The sequence below is a fragment of the Toxorhynchites rutilus genome, chromosome 1, assembly GCF_029784135.1.
Source record: "Toxorhynchites rutilus septentrionalis strain SRP chromosome 1, ASM2978413v1, whole genome shotgun sequence".
In the NCBI taxonomy this organism is placed as follows: domain Eukaryota; kingdom Metazoa; phylum Arthropoda; class Insecta; order Diptera; family Culicidae; genus Toxorhynchites; species Toxorhynchites rutilus.
This window is the reverse complement of record NC_073744.1, coordinates 35,327,382-35,348,433: the sequence shown is the minus strand read 5'-3', so window position 1 is coordinate 35,348,433 and position 21,052 is coordinate 35,327,382. Positions and strand designations below refer to the sequence as shown.

At 42.0% G+C, this 21,052-nt stretch overlaps 1 protein-coding gene across 1 annotated transcript; it reads right to left on the bottom strand.

Annotated features, from left to right (window-relative positions):
- Positions 1-7,776: 7,776 nt before the first annotated feature.
- LOC129780311 (uncharacterized) lies at positions 7,777-9,537 on the bottom strand. The gene has a single exon (XM_055788421.1). It carries the CDS (start codon positions 9,535-9,537, stop codon positions 7,777-7,779), a length of 1,761 nt encoding a protein of 586 aa, XP_055644396.1.
- Positions 9,538-21,052: the final 11,515 nt, after the last annotated feature.

Sequence of the window (21,052 nt, the reverse complement as noted above, 5' to 3'; positions counted from 1 at the left end):
GCCTTTGTCATAGTAGTACTGTAAAATATGTCGGATTTTCTCTTTATTTTGCTCCATATTTGCGACACTATAACTCATGAACGACTTAACCAAACAAAACACTGCCAAGGACTGTATTATAGCGCAAAAATACCTTTCCAACAAGCTATAGTATGACTCGATACAATGAATACAACTAGAACTATGGGGACTTTTTTGACAGCCTAATATAATTCTTTTAGGACAACGTTTCTGAGGGGGGTTTCCGTAGCCACATTGGTTGCGCGTTCGCTTAGTAAGTGATCGATCGTGAGTTCAAAACTCAGGGCCCTCATTGACCATCTTTGTGTTGTTACAGAATAGCTACGTCCACGCAACAATCATCAGCGATGGAGATCGATCCACGGTCGAAATAAGATCGATTCATCCATACAACTGCTCTGCTCTGCAAGACACATCGGGCTGCTGTTCTATAAATAACTCAACAATGATCAATCAACTGTCTCCGCTGTCCGGTGGTCCAACTGGATAATAGAACAGAAAGAATACTCTTACGCTTAAATGGCTACTGTGTGAATGTACCATATGTAATGGTATAGAAGGAATACTGGCGAATGACAACTGTGTAATGTGCTAATTTATAGATATGATAACCATGTGACATGTACACGATTAAAATTCGGCTCTGTTACATCTAAAATGCTAATGAGTCTTAAATAAATAAATGGGATAAAAAAAGACGGGTGGGTAATGTCGGGGACATAACCGGAGTGACGTAGGACTATACAAAGGGGACAGCTTTTGTTAAATATATATTTTAAATATATTGTTTTATTTTCTTCTCCTACGTGAATACCTACCTATCTACCTGAAAAATGGATTAGCTTACTATTTACTCTTTATGAATATGTTGATGGTTCTGAAAAGAACCTTTGGTGTTGTGTTTTTGTTATCACTCGATATTCCCATCTTGTTCGGTTAAACCTTCCTGTTTAGCTATTGCGTTTGCCACTCGCCACAGCTTTCACAGTTGGAAAATATCTTCCCATCCAGCTTGTGACATGTTGTTCAGTAAATTACATTTAATGCGACGTGCCGGAGAAACACTTTGTCACTCACTGAAACTAATTGTTGCCTTGATGAGCGCCGAACCGAAGCTGCTCTGTTCTTGATGCGGGTTTTCTGATTGTCGTGAGCAGCTTTGCAAGCCAACTCGAGCACTCCGACGGCCGAAGCTCTATAATCGCTGTTAGGTATACTGGTGCTCCGGGACCAATCCGTTCGGCCTAGTTACCCTTGCGGAGTAATCAGTGAATCTGACCAACAGGGAACTGGAGACCTTCACGGTTCGAGTGAGACTTTGCCTTTCCCTTAACTTGTCCTCCTTTGTTACGTCCACGATGCCGATGCCGTACAACCACACGGGTTTACGGTTTGAAAGAAAATAAGATATTTTTTTGGGGTCCGCGTGTTTTATACTCAAGCGGTACACACTCACAGGATAGAGACAAATCGGCAGACTCAGCCAGAGGGGCGAATCCAACGAGACGAACGAATGAGCGTTAAAAGGGAGCGATGGCAAAAAAAATACATTCACTAGAGGCGAATGAACTGAAAAGTGTAAACCCTCTTAAAGCCAAAAAGAAGAAGAAGAAGAAAATACATTCATTACGATTTGTTCGCTCGTTGGATTCACATGCAGGCTAAAAAGGGTCCTTTTCAGGATCACAAAATTATTTTCAATCTAAAGAGTTTATTGTTTTGTTATCACTCGATATCCCCATCTTGTTCGGCTAAACCTTTCTGTTTAGCGATTGCATTTGCCACTCGCCACAGCTTTCACAGTTGGAAAATTTCTTCCCATCCAGCTTGTGACATATTTTACAGTAAATTACATTCAATGGCACGTCGCATTACCACCACTCAGTATCGGATTTGAGGTAATTTTAACCTGTAATTGAACATTTGCGATGACAGTGGTACAGTGTCGACTTTCAATGTGGGGTCATAATTTGGACCCCGAACTCTATGTTTACAAAAATGTCCAACTAAATATGTCGCATTACAGGTCCGTCCAATTAGCTAAATGTCGAGATAAGTGTAAATTACTGTACTTTCAATCTAGAAGCAATTTAAGAATTGGTGAAAATCAATAAGCTCAGAACAACTGCCAAATTCATACTCATCATATCCTGGCAAACAAATTATGAAAAAATCAATTTGTGTTTTATTATTATTTTGGATATTGTTTTAGAAAGCATTGAACTGTATTTCCTAAACTCTTTTTTGGGAGGTTTAATGGCCCTGAAAAGCGCCTTGTTTTATGGAATGGTTCCAATTTAGAAAACTTAGTACTCGTGGTTTTGAAAAAAACCATTTCGAACGCCCTCGATGCCGCCTTGTTCTGGATTTGCCATCAAAGCAGTTTGTATAAAGAACAAACTTTTTTCTTCTGCTACCTGAAGCCGTTTTGTGATTGCGTTTGCCACTCGCCACTCGCTGCAACTGCCTGTTGTCTTGATGTCCACCGAACCGAATGTGTTCTGTTCCGAATGCGGGTTTTCTTATCGTCGCGAGCAGCTTTGCCAGCTAACTCGATCACTCCGGCGGCCGAAACTATATAACGCCGGCTAGGTGGACTGGTGCACTGGTACTAACGCGCTCAGCCTAGCTACCCTTGCGGGGAACTCCGGATCAACACGGTTCGAGCGGGATTTTGCGAAACGATGTGGTGTACGGCTTGAATGAGAATGATCATTACGGCAGCGGAGCGGGGAGTTTTAAGCTGACTGGCTGGTAGAGAATTACGCATGTGTGAGACTGCGACCAATGTTTCGTTCATTTTTTTCTTTTTCCTTTCCAATCGTGCTTCATTCTATTTCGATGCTGCTCTGGTTGCCCGTTTTGGTCGATACGATTTGAGGAGCACAAAATGGACCAATCAAAAATGGGCACATAGTGCATTTTGACAATGCTTGATATTTCACAATTATTCAATTATTTATCTCATGAAAAATGAAATGTTATTCGTTATGATAGATGCGTAGATATATTTCCTATCAATTGATGCAAAAACCTTTGCGATCTATTGAGAAATGCTCGAGTTATAAGCCTTCCAAATCTTGCATTTTTTCCTACTTGTTCAGTGCCTAGATTTCCATTTCACCCCCTATATCTTCCGGTTAGACGTAGTCCTACGTCAAAACGTTTCTGAGGGCATAAGCTTCTCAAAAATGCAAAAAACTAAAATTCAATTTTTTCGATTTTCCAGACCGGAAATCCACCCTTAATTTGCAACATTATTTTTATTTAATTAGTTTCAGGTTTCGAACCTCGACCCATGGGATTTGTAATTCTACGTCTTTACTACGTAGCCTATCATTTCATCTTGTGTGCCTACTATCCTTTACCGACGGTATTCTATCGTCGTCGGTTATCGTCGGTTATATTCCAACGAAGGACGTGGGATCGAAAATGGCTCTTCCTCCTAGCACACACAACAAAAAGTACCACACAAAAGCCACATTTAGTTGACCTACAAGCCACGTGCCACATTTAATATAGAGCTTACCTCAAATTCACATTCACGGACGCACAGGAGGGTATTAATCCTTTTACTAAATGAAGTATCTATATTATAACACTACAAAAAAACAAACAAAAAAAAAAAAACAGGAAAAAACGAAAGAACATTTATCCAGGGATCTGCATAGTCATAGTCAACTGAGGATAGTCAGCTGACTGTCTGACCGACTATATCCGTAGTCAGTTAGTAATGATTTTTGGCTTCTTCACGCAGTTTCTCCGCCAAAACGACTGTTCAGTCAGGCGTTTAGTCGCTATCTCCCTCTACCGACTCGCCTATATCATTTCATTCTTCCCAGTCCCATTGTCCTCATTGCATTTTTAAGTGACTTCCCCCAAAACGAATTCGTTTCTCTCTTTCTCTCTTCCATGTACGTGTGCATGCATCGATGTTCGAGTTCAACGTGGTTTGACATACGCTACAGGTGCGTTAGATTCTTTTGTATCGTACACGAAAATTACTCACACGTATAAAATAGCGTGCAGTGCGTGTGTGTTATTTTGCTCGCTATTTACTAATACAGTAGAACCTCGATTATCCACGAGCGGATTATCCGCGAATGCGAGTTCCTTAGTAATTCTATAAACCTTCCCGATATTTGTCAGTGAGTGGGAGAGTCTTGCTCTTTTGTTTTGACCATGGCTTTCACATTATCTGATCACTGATGTAAACAACCTTACAGATGGATAGTTCAACAATTTCTGTATTGATAAAACATAGTTTTCATGCTAAAATATATTTTTTTCGTGTTAGTACCTCATTTTTAGCCCTGTTTTGCGTTATCCACGATTTTCGTTATACGCGGTGATCTAGCCCGACTATTCCGCGGATAATCGGGGTTCTACTGTACTAACGTGAGGACTGTTTGTTGAGAGTGGTTCGAATGGCAATTTCTACGATCCAAAATTGTACTTGCATGTACCACCAGATACTTTCTTTCAGCGTTCCAAAAAAAATTATATCCACGTTTTAATTAAACAATTCCAAAATTCGCAATCCTTTTCATTTACTGCCTGACTATACAATGTCTTCTAAGCTACTGATCTAATCATCTCGCTATCGGTCATCGTGAAGCTGCATAGTGTGATCGTTACGCCTACATCCTTATTCTGAGCACGATCGATATCCGATAGTGATGGTCATTTTTATTTTAGTATAACACTTTAACATTTTCATTCGTCGACAAATTCATTTTTTAATTAGTTTAGGTTTTAACCATTTGTAAATAGTAATTAAGTTTCTTTTAGAACATTTCATTTTATAATTATTGACTAACGGGTAACATTTCCGGCCCCCTTGAACTAAGTTCAATAAATAATCATACTCATTAATTAGAAATCTTTTTCCATTGTACCAATGACTTCGTTTTCTGGTCCACATCCTCGCCTGGTAAGGACAAATTTTGTTGACCGGTCTCCTGTACGTTCCATTCCTTGTTTTCACAGTAATCACCCGCATAACTCCATCCGAGCCGGGGTGGAGCTCAATTATCCTTGCGAGGGGCCACTGCAGTGGTGGTTGGTTGTCCTCGATGAGCCCGACAATGTTTCCAGTGTTGATATTACGTCCTTGGTGCTGCTTATTTATTACCTGCAGGTTGTGCAAGTACTCTGTTGTCCAGCGATTCCAAAATTGCTGGAACAATTGCTGTCGTTGCTGATAGTGGGATAGGCGACTTGTGGGAGAGTGTGTGTAATCTGGCTCCGGTAGAGTGTTCATGGCAGTTCCTATGAGGAAATGGGCAGGCGTGAGGGCCTCTATATCCGACGGGTCATCAGACAAGGGAGTTAATGGCCTTGAATTAAGCGCTGCTGTTATTTGGGCCAGTAACGTGAGAAGCTTTCATAATTCAATTGCTGGATGCCAATTTGTTTTTTGAGGGATGTTTTAACACTGCGAACGGCTGCCTCCCACAGCCCTTCAAAATTGGGAGCACGGTGTGGGATGAAGTGCCACTCGATGCCTTGACGTGAACAATCCGTATGAATTTGATCTCGAGCTTTCTTATCGGAGAGTAAATTGTACAATTCCTTTAATTCGTTGTTGGTTATCAGAGTGGATTTGAGAAGGTATTCCGTAGCGACCGATGAACCGATGTAGAGCAAAAAGAAAACCTGTCGTAGACAGATCGGAAACCATCTCCAGATGTATCGCCTTTGCGGCGAAACAGATGAATACTGCTATATAAAACTTAGGGGCTGCGGCGCGTCTGTGCGGGGGTTTCAAAAAGAAAGGGCCACAGTAATCCACGCCCGTAACTGAAAAAGGTTTGCTGGGGCGAACACGTGCTCCGGGAAGTTGACCGATGGGTTGGTGTATTTTTGCAGGGTTGACATGGAAGCATCGATAACATCTGCGTAGAACTGCATTGACCACTCGTTTGCCGTGTATCGGCCAGAATTCCTGCCGCATCGTAGAAAGTGTTAAATTGCGACCACCATGCTGAGTTTGTAGATGAAAATGGTTTACTAACATACGAGTGAAAGGATGATGACTGGGTAGTATTGCCTGGTGCTTAGTAACATAATCAATAGATGAGTTTCGAAGACGACCACCAACTCTGATAATTCCTTCCTCATCTAGGTAGGGGTTTAGTAATCTCAATGGTGATTGTTTGAGGACTAACTGCTGTTTCCTTAATTGTCTGATTTCCTCTGCGATGTGTTCAGATTGTGCTAAATGCGTCAACACCCTTTTGGCTTTTCCTATCTCCTTCACAGCTGAAGGTCCAGTGATGTGCTTTGCTTGGAACCTGGTATTGTGTCCGAAACGCAAACAGTAAGAGACGATACGTAGAAGTGAGTTTAGAGATGAACGTAAGTAGAATAATGGGTCTGGCTGAGTGCTCACAGCCAGTGCTGGTAGACTAAAGGCTGATTTAGACGATGCCAGTCAGCGCTCTAGTTGAAGTATCCAGTGAACAGAGAACAGACACTCTGTTCAAGTTACTTTTACCAGTATCGAACAATTAATTGGCCTCTAACTTGAACAGAGTGTCTGTTCTCTATTCACTGGATACTTCAAATAGAGCGCTGACTGGCATCGTTTAAATCAGCCTTAACACGATGTTCCAGGTCCTCATATGTAATTGCATCTCGCGAGACACCAAATCCGCTGGGTTGTCTTTACCGGATACATGCTTCCAGACGTGGCCATAAGTTGAAGTCTGGACCGATGAAACCCGATTGACCACGAACGTTTTCCACCTGTTAGGTGGTGATTTCAGCCAATGCAGCACAATCGTCAAATCAGACCAAAAATAAGCGGGTATTTATCCAACGAAAGAGATTTTGATACCTTCTCGTACAACATTCCTGCCTCCTTCGCAGCGCAAAGTTCGAGCCGCGGAATCGTGAGCCGCTTCAGAGGAGCGACACGAAATTTGGAGGATAATAATTCCACCTGCACGTTACCAGTGCAATCCATAGAGCGTACATAAATGCAGGTGCCATAGGCCAGCTCCGATGCGTCAGCGAAACAATGAAGTTGCACGCTGACCCATCCCGATATGAACGCGAAACGATCAATTCGCAATTCAGATAATCCTTCCAATTTTTCGTAGAAAGTTAGCCACCTTTCCGTCATCTCAGATGGAACAGGATCATCCCATCCGCAGTGCAACAATGCAAGCTCTTGCATGAAAATCTTCGCTGTTACAATTATAGGCGATTTTAACCCAAGCGGGTCAAAAAGCTTGGCAATCGACGAAAGAATGCGCCGCTTAGTCCATTCCGTTTGCATAGCTGAGATGCTAAAGGAAAACCGAAGTTGATCAGTTGTCGGTATCCATGATATTCCGAGGGTTTTTACTTCATCGTTTGAAGTAATATTAAAATCTATCTGATTTGTCGTACCAAGGTGATGCGCTGGAACGCCATCCAGAGCTTCGAGTTTATTCGAGCACCACTTTCGTATTAAAAATCCTCCTTTAGCCAACAACTCAGTTAATTGTTCCCGCAAAACCACTGCCGCTTCTACGCTTGGTGCCCCGCCTATGTAATCGTCAACATAAAAGTCGTTGGTCAAGGCGATCTTTGCCTCTGTCGATTTATCTCCTTCATCCTTCGCAAGTTGTCGAAGTACTCTTGTGGCGAGGAATGACGACGGCGTCAAACCGTACGTTACCGTGAGTAGTTCGTACTCTTTCATTGGCTCCTCGCACGTGAACCGCCAAAAAATGCGTTGTAATTTGGTGTCATTATCATCAACCTTCACTTGTTGGTACATTTTTTCCAGATCTCCGATGAGTGCAACTTCGTGCTTGCGAAAGCGTAGTAGCAAATACAAGTTGTCGTGCTCGATTGCTTCAATACTGCATGGTGCGGCAAATAACAAACGACAAATCCATTTTCCGTTTCCAATTTTAGTTTGTCAGGATCAACCTCTCGCATATGTCCTAGTTGAAGGTACTCCGCCATAAATGCGTTATACTGACACCGCATATCAGCGTCCTGCTTTAGTCGCTTCTCTAAATTTATGAATCGCTTTAATGCGATCGATCGTGAATTACCAAGCATTTTTTCGTAGTTAATTCGTTTGGGTAGGTGCACCACATACCGTCCGTCTATGTCACGACTATGTGTTCGGACAAAATGTTCCTCGCAGTCCTTCTCATCTTTGGACCAAGCAGGCGTATCGTCGATGCTTTCAACTCTCCAAAATCGTTCCAACAAATGGTCTAAATTTTCCGAAGCCGCAGCCAAACAACAGCCAACTACTTGTTCAGTAGGGTACAACGCACGTCCCGACACTATCCAGCCAAAGACAGTGTCCACCAACACCGGAAGATTTGGGCCCAAACTCATCTTCTTCATTGTGTTCTCCAGGAAAAAATCGTAGAAGCGTTCTGCTCCGAGAAGCAAATCAATGCTGTTGCGTATATTGAACTCTGGATCTGCCAACTGCATATTTTGCGGAATTCTCCAATGTTGAACTGATACTGTTACTGAAGGCAACTCTGTAGTAATCCGTTGCATCACCAAAAAATCTAATTCCTCCGAAAAACCTGTCGTTCTTGATCCGATAGTAGCGGACACTGTTTGCCTCGCTGTACATTCCGTTCGTCCAATTCCGCAAATTGGAACACTCACTGCTCTCCGCCTCAAAAGTAGTATTTGACATAAGTGTTCGCTGATGATATTGATCTGCGAACCATTGTCCAGAAGCGCTCGTGCTAAATGCTTTCTGCCATTACAGTCTCGGATTGTTAATATAATTGTTGATAGGAATACGTTCGACTTATTGGAACTGATCTCCACATTGTATGAACCGACGCTAGGTTCCTCGATGTCCTCGCGTGTCGAGGCTCCGTTGCCATCAGTTACTGAAAGAGAGCTTGTTCCTTGTGCATCTTTTTGACCTGCATGTTTTGAGGAAGATTGACGGATATTGTCCATTCCAGTACCAGCCGGAAAACCAGGGTGAATCATAGTGTGATGCTTTTTATCGCATGTCCTGCAGTTAGACTTGGAATTGCAGTCGCGGACCCCATGACCGGTTCGAAAGCAATTGCTACAAAGTCGTTTTGTATTTACGAACTGCAATCGCTCATTAAATTTCATTTTCTGAAAACGAGAACATTTTGCTAAATGATGTTGATCCTCGCAGCAGCAGCAAGCAGATGATCTGGATTCAGCTTCAGTGGTGGCCGATACAACTGCTCGTTGACGTTTGACGGTTGATTTACCCATAGCTTCTACTGTGTTTGATAGTACTGCTTTCAACACACGTGTCCTCCGCTCCAAAAATTTCACCAATATTGTGAACGACGGTTCCTTGATTGATACTACGTGGTCTTCCCACAACTGTAATGTGAGCTTGTCCAACTTGGAGCACATCCAGTGGACGATCATAGCACCCCAGTGTTCTGTGTGCTCCCCTAGTTGTTTGAGTATCTTTAGTCGTTGCTCGAACTCATCAACTAAACCATGGATTGCCGCAGCCGATTCGTGCTCCAATTTCGGATATTCCATCAGGGCCTGCAAGTGCCTGCTATTGTTTCAACTCCTTCTCTAGAGATTTATTGTGCACAGCAGAGAATAATGAGACACCGAGGCACACGCGAGAACAATTATCCCTGAAGTTAACACCAGGTGGAAAATTTGCCACCAAATCCTGGTCTCGGCACCATATGTTTGTTGAGAGTGGTTCGAATGGCAATTTCTACGATCCAAAATTGTACTTGCATGTACCACCAGATACTTTCTTTCAGCGTTCCAAAAAAATTATATCCACGTATTAATTAAACAATTCCAAAATTCGCAATCCTTTTTATTTACTGCCTGACTATACAATGTTTTCTAAGCTACTGATCTAATCATCTCGCTATCGGTCATCGTGAAGCTGCATAGTGTGATCGTTACGCCTACATCCTTTTTCTGAGCACGATCGATGTCCGATAGTGATGGTCATTTTTATTTTAGTATAATACTTTAACATTTTAATTCGTCGACAAATTCATTTTTTAATTAGCTGAGGTTTTAACCATTTGTAAATAGTAATTAAGTTTCTTTTAGAACATTTCATTTTATAATTATTGACTAACGGGTAACAAGGACCTTTATAGCATACTTGATAAATGTCTAGGTTCGTTGGTTTGAATGCACGATGGGTAGACAATAAACCGTCCATTGAAAGGTTAACTTTTTTGTGGTATCAGAAATCATGTTTTCGCGGGTATAAAATTAGTGTCAGGGGGAAATAGAAGTGTGGATTGAAGACAGTTAAATGAAGAGACAGATTTGTATGCATTAGTCGAGTCAGTTGAAATAACCACTGACTGGACTAGTCCACCAGGCATCCTCGTTAGTCAATTCATTTTATAGCTAAGTCACTTTTTGTTGGCGGCGACTACCGAAGCAGTTCTAGTCGAAGCGAAGGTACGGAAAGTAGAGTCGGTCTTCATTTTTTCACCTTCGAATATTTCGGGCTCTGCATTTAACACACTAGCTGACTCGAACCGAGCACCGACCACTACCTTCCGGTTGAAAACTCACGGATTCAAAACTAGTCCGCTTTGCCTCTTCCACGGCAAAATGGGCGAATAAACAATTTGATCCTCGCAGCATTCTTCAAAACCGGAACTACATAATTATTAACGAAGTGAATAATTCCATAGTTTTTACCGAAGATCTTTGTGGTTTCATCCTTCTCGCGTTCCTACATTCGCGGTTTTTACGCTCCCGAATTCAGTCAAAATCGAGTTGTTCGCCGGATTTGGAGTTTCCAGAACAAGAAATTCGCCGAAAGACTCTGCTTTTTTTGGAGGAAAATGTGTTATCGAGAAAAGGAAAGCATGATTCATCTAAAAATGTATTGGTCAGTGGGTGTCTTGGCTAAGAACAGCCGCCGAGTTAACAGCCAGCACTCATTATGGCTAGTCGCTCGAATACTCACGAGTGGCTCAGATTCATACAAGTGAGCTTCTGTTGAATCTGAACTTCAAAATAGCTAAACGAGGGGCTTCCAAATGCTGAAATCGGTACCGTGCTACACGTATTGGTACACTTAGAAAAATCCCCGGTCGAAAACTACCAAATACATTTGGTAATGCAAAATTAGTAGAATGTACAAATTTTTTGTACATATTTTCAACAAACCCGCATCCCTACAAGAGTTTAGTACATTTTACTCGATAACATTTGTAAACCTGAATAATGTCATATCTGAAAACTGGTGAGAAAAACGCGTATTAACCATTTTCATTGTTGCCATAATGCAATACGGAAGTATAATATGGATATAATTCTGATACGTACATTTTCAGCGGGAAAATGTAGCCGATATTGGGCTTACAAATCATGGTTCTGCTTGACATACGTGTTTATTAGTACGGTCGAAAAGGACTATAGATTGGTATTATTTACCAAAAAATTCGTTATATTTACTAAAAAAACGCAATAAGCAATGATTCCAGCTGTTCGTCATGTCTCCAACCTCATATAGTAACGGAACGCACAACTAACAGCTCAATGGAAGTCCCCAAGCCTCCCGACACAGTCGTGATCTGCTGCTCATCTACTCACATCGCCAGCCGTCTCAGCCGTTCCGTTCCTGTGTTCGGAGCTGGTGAGGGGGTCTTCCAACTTGCTAACTCTGGCAAGTATAAACTCAATACCGCTTCTTCGTTTCCTGTATTCCGATCCGTTTTCAGCGATACCGCGCAAACTAATTTCAACTCCAGTAAGTTTCGTCCAGTAAATTCAACCAGGAATTACATCGAACCGGAATGCATTGCTAAAGCCTCCATGGGAGCCCTGAATCCGCTCGACACAGTCGTGCTCTTTGAAGTATCCAGTCGTCGGAGTCGTTCCGGTCCTGTTGTCGATGATCGGATAGGGGTCTCCCATTCACCTGCTCAAGGCAAGTACCGCAATGTCAATTCTTTCGATTCTGCTGATGGACCTTCGCTATCTAGCACACACCAGTCAGTACATACACAAATACGTCAATATACTGAACTACATGCGTACTACCAGAACGTTGGTGGTATAAACAGCCGTCTCAACGAGTATAAACACGCGTGTTCGGATGGCTGCTACGACATCATCGCTTTGACGGAGACCTGGCTCGACGACCGCACTCTCTCCAACCAAGTTTGCGGGCAGAACTATGAAGTATTCCGCACGGACCGAAAGCATCTCAATAGTACAAAATCATCAGGGGGTGGTGTTCTCATAGCTGTCCACCGACGCCTAAAAGCTCACCTGATTAGAGAAACCTCATATCGAACAAGTGTGGGTTTCGATAAAACTGGAAGGTAGAAAGCTGTATCTCTGCGTAGTTTATATTCCTCCTGATCGTACTCGAGACGTTGCATTGATCGATGCCCAAGTACAATCGGTGTCGGTAATAGCTTCACGTGCGCTTCCAGCTGACGAAATTGTTGTACTTGGTGATTTCAATCTCCCAAATTTAAAGTGGCAAATTGGATCTGGAAGATTTTTGTACGCTGATGCGACCCAGTCAACCTTCCATGCTGGGACGAACGCCTTACTAGACGGGTACAGCTATAATCTGCTTCAACAAATCAATTCTATTACGAATGAAAATGACCGCATGCTTGATCTTTGCTTCGTGAGCAAACTAGACGAAGCTCCGATATTATCGGTAGCACCTGTGCCTATGGTGAAATCAGTACCTCATCATCCTCCACTTTACCTTACTATGAAAACCAGTACGAACAGTTTCAGCATCGTTCCTACCGCCGTCCACTATGATTTTAAAAGTGCTGACTTTCATAGTATGGTTGATGTGCTTTTAGACATTGATTGGAGTGAAGTTTTGGACAAGGACGACGTCGATGCTGCTGTCTTAACCTACACGAACATTATGAGCTATCTAATCGACAGGTATGTTCCGAAGAAAATCATACGTTCATCCAGTCACCAACCGTGGCAAACCACTGAGCTTCGCCGACTCAAAACGGCTAAGAGGGCTGTACTTAGAAAATACTCTAAATACCGTCTCCCACCTTTGAAGCAACAATATGTACAACTAAACCGTCAATACCAAAGAACAAGCAAACGATGCCATGTAATCTACCTACGCAGTATTCAGCGGAAATTCGAGAGCAATCCTAAACTATTCTGGAAATACGTCGATGAACAACGCAAGGAGTCTGGATTACCATCATCTATGTTTCACGATGGACATGAAGCGTCTGACACACAGGGAATTTGCAATCTCTTTTCAGCGAAGTTTTCTGATACTTTCTCGAACGAGAATCTGTCTCAAGGCCAGCTCTCGAGAGCCACGAGAAGTGTTCCAATACTGAACAGTTCGCTGTTCCGAATCACCGTGAATAACGAAATGCTGAAATCTGGTTTCAGCAAATTGAAATTCTCTAATTCTGTCGGACCAGATGGAGTCCCAGCATCGGTCGTGAAAAAATGCGCAGTAGGGTTATTATTTCCACTATGCCAGTTGTTCAATCTTTCTTTGACTAAGGGCATCTTCCCATTGCTTTGGAAGAAGGCTTACATTTTCCGGTTCATAAGAAATGCGATAGAAGAAACATCGACAACTACCGAGGAATCTCTGCTCTGAACGCGGTTTCCAAACTATTTGAACTTGTGGTCATCGAATCGATTTTCTGTAAGCAGTATATATCTATCGATCAGCATGGATTCATGCCGAAGCGATCCACCTCAACGAATCTGCTATCGTTCACGACATATATTGCTGACGGAATGTTTAGTGGTGTGACCCAAACGGACGCTATTTACACCGACCTTTCCGCCGCCTTCGACAAAATAAACCACGATATTACAGTGCGCAAATTGGACAAGCTAGGTTTCAGCGGCAATGTTTTACATTGGCTCACATCATACTTGATCGGTCGCTCCCTCACGGTCAAAATTGGCAAGTGCTTCTCCGCAGAATTCTCTGCTACATCAGGAATACCTCAGGGGAGTCATCTCGGCCCTCTGATATTTCTTATTTACTTCAATGACGTAAATTTAGTGCTGGAGTGCCCTCATCTTTCATTCGCTGACGATATGAAGCTATTTCTCCACGTTAAGTCGGAAGCTGACGCTTTATTTCTCCAGCGACAATTAGAAACTTTCCAAAAATGGTGCGGGGATAATCGTATCGCTGAATCCAAGCAAATGTTCCACGATTACTTTTACAGGAAGAAAAGATCCTTTTCGTTACAATTATTCTCTTGACGATGCTCCGCTAACTAAACTCGACTGCGTGAAGGATCTAGGAGTGTATTTAGACTGCAAACTCAACTTCAAAATACATGTGAACTACGTAGTTGGGAAAGCTTCGCGTAGTCTTGGATTCATCATGCGCACCGCGAGGGGTTTCACCGATGTATACTGCCTTAGATCTATGTTTAGTGCTTTAGTTCGCTCAAGCCTGGAATACTGTTCAGTAATTTGGAATCCGCACTATCTCCACGGAGTCAACAGGATTGAAGCCGTACAAAAACGATTCGTTCGATTCGCCCTAAGACGATTGCCCTGGAGTAATCCACATCAGTTACCTAGCTATGAAAGTCGGTGCCAACTAATGGGTCTTGATACGCTGCACGTGCGAAGGGATGTGAAACGCGCACTATTTATGTATGATGTTTTGTTAGCTAGGACAGAATGCCCAGTGATATTGGAGAACATCAACCTTTCGATTCAACCTCGAGCTCTACGGGACCACGCATTCCTCCGAGTGCCTTTCCGTCGTACCAACCATGGATACAATTCAGCACTGTTAGGCCTTCAACGTCTGTTCAACAGAGTAGCATCTGGTTTCGACTTCCATTATTCGAGAAATGTGGTCCGGCAACATTTTATTGGAGAAATTAGAAATTTCCATTAAATCATTAGAGCAAAATACAGCCTGTTGATAACAATTAAATAAATAAATAAAAATAAATAAATATTTCTCTCAGTGTATGGTTTTCCGGTATGTTCATCAACAAATGTGGGTTTCAAAATTCGTTCAATAACTTGAGTACTATCCACCCTTATAATTGTAATCTCTACATTCCATACACGCCAAAGGAACGCAATTCAGGGAACCGCGAAGTTCCTAGAAATTACAATCTGTTCTACTTGCAATTACTAGGATGCACCGGGAGGCACCACGAGGGAAAAATGTGCAACTTTCCACCTTTCTTCCCACCCAACGATGGTTAAACACAACAATATTGCTCGAGCTGCCTGTCCTCTTCCGCCAATCCTCCCACCCTACTTGGGAAGTCGGAAAGGTGTTCGTCTGGAAGAATCGAAAAACAAGTTTGAAAAGAAACCACCGGCAGTGCTATTCCTAGTGAGAGCAACAGCATCCCAGTATCAGTAAGGGTAAAACATTAATTATGATAAATTACAACCAGAACAGAGGAGGAGAGCAGAGAATAAGTCAACGAGAAGGAGCGCAACAAGTTATATGGCAAAGGTATGATTTATGTGAAAAATACTTTTCTTTGCAGCCGGCGTTTTAATTTTTTCTCCTTCTTGTCATCGTTGTCCTGCCCCGCAGCTATTGGATGGATGAAATGATGTAAGGCGATGCTGATGATGATGCTGAATAGTCTTGGCTTTTTCTTTTCTTTTTTAGAGGGCAAGAAGCCGTACGCTGCGAAGGATTGAAAAGTTCAACCGTAACCGTTTGGGGGAATTGTTAAAGTTTTATTTAATTTTGTTGGGGAACATTTCTCTTGTCTATGAAATACCGCTGCTAATTGTTCTACCAATAGAACCGTTTGCCAACAGCGCTAAATTGCGAGCGAACTGCTGCCCATATCAATGAGCAGGTTCCCTCTCGGAAGGTGGTTCTATTGGCCCAATGGTCAACGGGTTCATTCCGTATCCCAAATCACGCAATGCTTTATATTGCAACCCCATCGTAACACGCCAATTTCGCTAAAGAAAAATCTCATTCTCGGGGAAAATATGTACAGGGTAAACCCGCAGCACGTGTGTTTTCCACCCATTTTATTGTGTGTATACATATATTATTTATCACATCCAAGAAGACTGGTTGTGAGTGAAAAACAAATAAGCTTTCCATTTTGTTATTCTGTTCTCCCTGTCGCGCACACTTTGAGCGCTTCGGAAAGATCAACTTTGGTCTTCGGTTCTTTGGTTTTGCTTTTCGACAGGTATTGTTTTCACTTGGCAGTGTTTTCGCTCGCAGGATCGCTTCAACGGTACATACCCAAACCCTGGGCACGTCGTTTTGTTGTTTTCCGCAGCTGAACTTGGCATCAGCTTTTTCTTTATTTTTCTCAGGGATCTCCAGCAACCCTTTTTTTTAACGCAGGCTGTTGAATGCCGAAATTGCGGGACCTCTATACCACCCCCGATGTGTTACCGTTTCTCGAACACTCACCCGCAGTAAAACGGGTTTGTTTGGCTTTTTGGATGTTGGTATTGTCTTGCCCTCCACGATGGAAACAACAAACTTGTCAGGTAAACGACTGTTTGCCCCCATTTCATTTGTATCGGCAGCCGAAACCATGCGGATGTTCTATTTTTGAGAAATTATGGCTGGAAGTGACACTTTTGCGAGCGCAAACATATCGAACTAGGTGTTTTTTCCTCGACAAAATTAAGTTGGAGAACGGAAAATCCACTCGATGCCAAACGATGATGGAGTCGTCTTTATTCCAACAGACATTCCAAATTTCACTAGAGACGGAGTTAGATTTTCACGCTTGAACCGGTAAGTCGTACATCACTGCACCATATTTTTTCCCGTTGGGAAATTAAACTTCTATGACTCGAATGCGTGAACTTTCGGAGAGAAGAATTGCCATCGCTTTCGGAAGAATGCGCGGCTTGACTGTCTTCCGTAGAGTCATTTGGTTCTGGAAAGAAACGGAATGAGAGAAAGACACTAGAAGAATTAATTAATTTCCACTAACAGTTGGAATTGGTAACAACCGGACATAGTTTGGGTTGGTTTTTTTCCAGGGTAGGATCTAGAAATCGATGTGCATTCGTTGGCAGAATTGAGCAAGAAGAACAATGAAAGTGAATACTTTGTCGAGCTTTATTCATCCTTCCTTAAAAAAGATCCCCTCTGAACCCAGTTCAACCACTCCGATATTCTTGAAGTCATGCTCCGGTATTACTTAGTGTTTCACCTGCTGTATGCAGCGTGTCACAAAATACGATTGAAATAAACTTTATCAATATTTGGAGCACTCAAAAACTGCAAAATGCAAAAATTAACTTTACGATTTGTAGTAGCTTCTTTGATGCCTGATGCTGATGGCTGAGTTGGGTGAGAACCTTAAATTTGGGTTTGAAATCAATTTAAACATTGGACAACCGAGACTGTGTTCAAACAAACATTGAAATCTTTTACGAATTTATTGACATAAGACCAGAATGAGTCAAACCAGGGATGGGCGCTTTTCACGATCAATGGATAAGTATATCTCTCTAATGAGATATTTCAAAATCACTATTAGCAGGCGATGCTCTTTATTTTTCATATCTACTCGTTGGAACCAGGGCTCGGCAAAGTCATATTCAACTGAGGATAGTCAGTGGACTATGAAGAAAGTCACCTTCGTATTCAATTGGAAATGAGTTTTGGCTCCTTCCAGCCGTTTTTCCGCCGACATTACTCAACAGTCAGTCGGGCGTTTAGTTGATATCTCCCTCTACGACTCGACTATCGCGTTTCATTCTTCCCCGTCAAATGGACATCAATGCATATTGAAGTTTTTCCTCCCGAAATGAATTCATTGCTCTCGCTCATGTTTCACGTGTGCATGTATCGATTTTTGAGTTCAACGTGGTTTGACATACACTGCAGGTGAGCTAGAATTTGTTTGTATCGTACACGAAAATTACCCACAAATATAAAAAAGCGTGCAGTGTTGTGCTCAAAAACACTGACAAATTTGTGAATTTTGTTGATTTAAACCCGTTGTTCTGTATGTTTTTTTTCCTCACAAAATTGAACTCGGAAACAAAGTGAACTAAATTTTTGTTTAGAATTCCTCCCAAACTGCACGCGATTTATTAATGATAACGCGAGACCTTCAAAGCATACCTGATAACTGTCTAAGTTCGTTGCTTTGAGTTCACGGTGGGTAGACAATAAACCGTCCAGTAATGGTGTAACTACTTCTTTCCATCAGAAATCAACTTTTTGTTGCACCTTATATGGACCTAATAATAAGATTGTGTGCGCGGGTAACAAGATTCATGTCAGGGGGATTAAAAGTGTGGATTGAAGTCAGGTTGAATGAAGAGGCAGATTTGTATTCCTTAGTCACGTCAAATAAACATTGACTAGAATAGTTCATCAGTAATTTTCGCTCTCACCGCTCGTCAATTCATTTTCTAGTCAATTCACATAATGTTGACAGCGAATGCTGAAACAAAGCTAACGATTTTCATTTTTTATCTTCGAAGATTTCGGACCCTGCTTGGAACGGTAAATATGAAAGAGAAATCCGTACTGCCAGCAATCTCGAAGCATTACTTCTACTACACAAGGCGTATCGTGAGTGCATGCTTTCAGGCTTGCTTACGAGAGGCCGCCGCTTCCGATGGCAGGTCGGCGACCCTCTTGAATTGCGTCACCTCGGCGGCTTGGGGTCGCCTCGGTTCTCAATCCTCATTAAAGTCTGCTTCATTTAATATTGGAACACAAACAATTGCGTGTAGTTCAGTCATTTATTAACGAATTCATAATTTGTTTTTCATACAAATGTAGCATTTTCTTTACTCTTTCATAAAAATTTTTTTTTTAAAATTATTCATTGCTGTTTCGAAGAAATTCTCGTACTTTTCCCGTAATACGGCACATTAGGCGGCGCACACCCTTTTCGTCCACCGTTTTGGCGATTTGATTCCACCAGTTCTTCATTTGAGTCATGTTCCTAACAAGTTTTCCCTTTGCCTTAAGCCTCCGCTTCGTGATTGCCCAGTATTTCTCTATCGGCCGGAACTGGGGGCAGTTTGGGGGGTTGAGGTCCTTCGGTATTACGCTGACCCCGTTCGTTGCGTACCATTCCATAACCGTTTTGCTGTAATGGCAGCTTGCGAGGTCCGGCCAAAACATTACTGGACGGTCGTGGGCACGAATAAACGGCAGAATCCGTTTCTGTAGGCACTCTTTTTTGTAGACTTCTGATGTCATTGTCTTGTCAGTGAGAAAGACTTTGGTTTTCTATCCACAACTGCATATCCCCTGCCAAATCATGTACTTGCGGGCGAATTTATCCGCAAACACGAACTTAAATTTTGCAGGTACATCCCCCCGAGCAGTCGCCAAATAAAATTTTTGACCTGGGATTTGCCCAAAGTCTGCCTTCACGTAGGTCTCATCGTCCATCAGAATACATCCGTCGAACTTGGTCAGCACTTGGTCGTACAGCTTTCGAGCACGGATTCTGGCCACATTGTTCTGCTTCAGCGTCCGATTTGGCTGTTTGCTGGCTCGGAATGACCTTATTCCTTCCCGGAGACGAATTCGTCGCACCGTACTGTGAGCGGCCTGGAACTTATTGGCCCAATCGCGGTCTGAAAGATTGGGATTCCTCTTGACGGCCTTGATGACTTTCCCACGCAGTTTCCGGTCGACAGTTCCACTCCGACGCTTCGAATGCGGCTTCCGAGCCGTCGTCAATGTTTCCTTGTACTGCTTGATAACACGCCATACGGTATTTCTGGGCATTTTAAGCTGTTTAGCTAGCTTAGATGCCGACAACAATGGATTTTCAAGAAAACTGTGCACAATTTTATCTCTCCGTTCGGCTTCCATGGCGGTTGTTTACAAAATGCTATCGTTTGGTGTTATGACATAAATACATGGTGAAAGGTAATGAATTTCCCGACACGTGAGTGAAAAAAGTTTCCAAATCCGTCCACTAGGAGCGCCACAATGAGCAAAAGAATTTGTTCCAATATTAAATGAAGCAGACTTTAGATGAGGACTTCGCCCCTATTACATTGCATAATGGTCCAGGAAGCGTATTTAAGTGGGAATTTGAATCGAGAGCTAGACGGTTATTGTGTAGACAAAACTGTCTTCGACAAAGTTGTTACATATGACGAATTTCATGCCAACTCGTCTTAGTAGTTGACAGCACCATCTCAGATAGTAGTGAAACGTTGTGGGTGTAAAGACATGGGTCATTTAAGCAACTTTGCATACTTGAAATATTCGAAAAAGAATTAGACTACTTTTTGGAAAAAGACCAATTTTCTTTCTTAATTTTCTACAAAAATTTATACTTCAAAAACTATGATACCTACAAAATTCTTGTCAAAGGATGAAATGTAGGAAATTGTTTAAATTTTCATAAAAGATATCAAAAATTTTCTGAAAAAAAATTTCGCTGACAAAAAATTTATTTTAAAAATTAATATAGTATAGTTTTTACGCTATAATTTTTTGTAAAAAATTAAGAAAAAAATTTGGCTTTTTCCCAAAAGTAGTCTAATTATTTTTCGAATATTTCAAGTATGCAAAGTTGCTTAAATGACCCATGTCTTTACATCCACAACGTTTCACTGCTATCTGAGATTGTGCTGCCAACGGCCAGTCGAGTTGGCATGAAATTCGTCATATGATAAAGCGCTCTTTTTTATATTGTCCTATATTGGGTGACCAAATAGTTCGACAATGTTGTAGCCCCAGTTATTTTAAGCACCTTTGTTGCGCAAAGATTTTTAAGAAATAACCGTTATAGAGCGTCAGGGTCACCATGAAAAATAAATAGTATTCGGGTAAATGATACACAACCCTTCACGTGCGTTTCGTCATCCTTCATACTTTGTCAAAATCTTGGCTTCCATCCTGCTCAACTTATTCAATATAGAACGGATAAAAATGCCATTTTTACCGTTTCCGGTTTTGCTGTCAATAGACTTCGGATACGCCTACTATGAACGCTGCTATAAAATGAACTCTAATTCAATCAAACCTTAGGTCCAATTCGGTGGCAAGGTTGCCACGTTTGCACAACTTTTTTGCTTCAGAACGCATTCTCAGGAAATGCACAAAGGACGACGA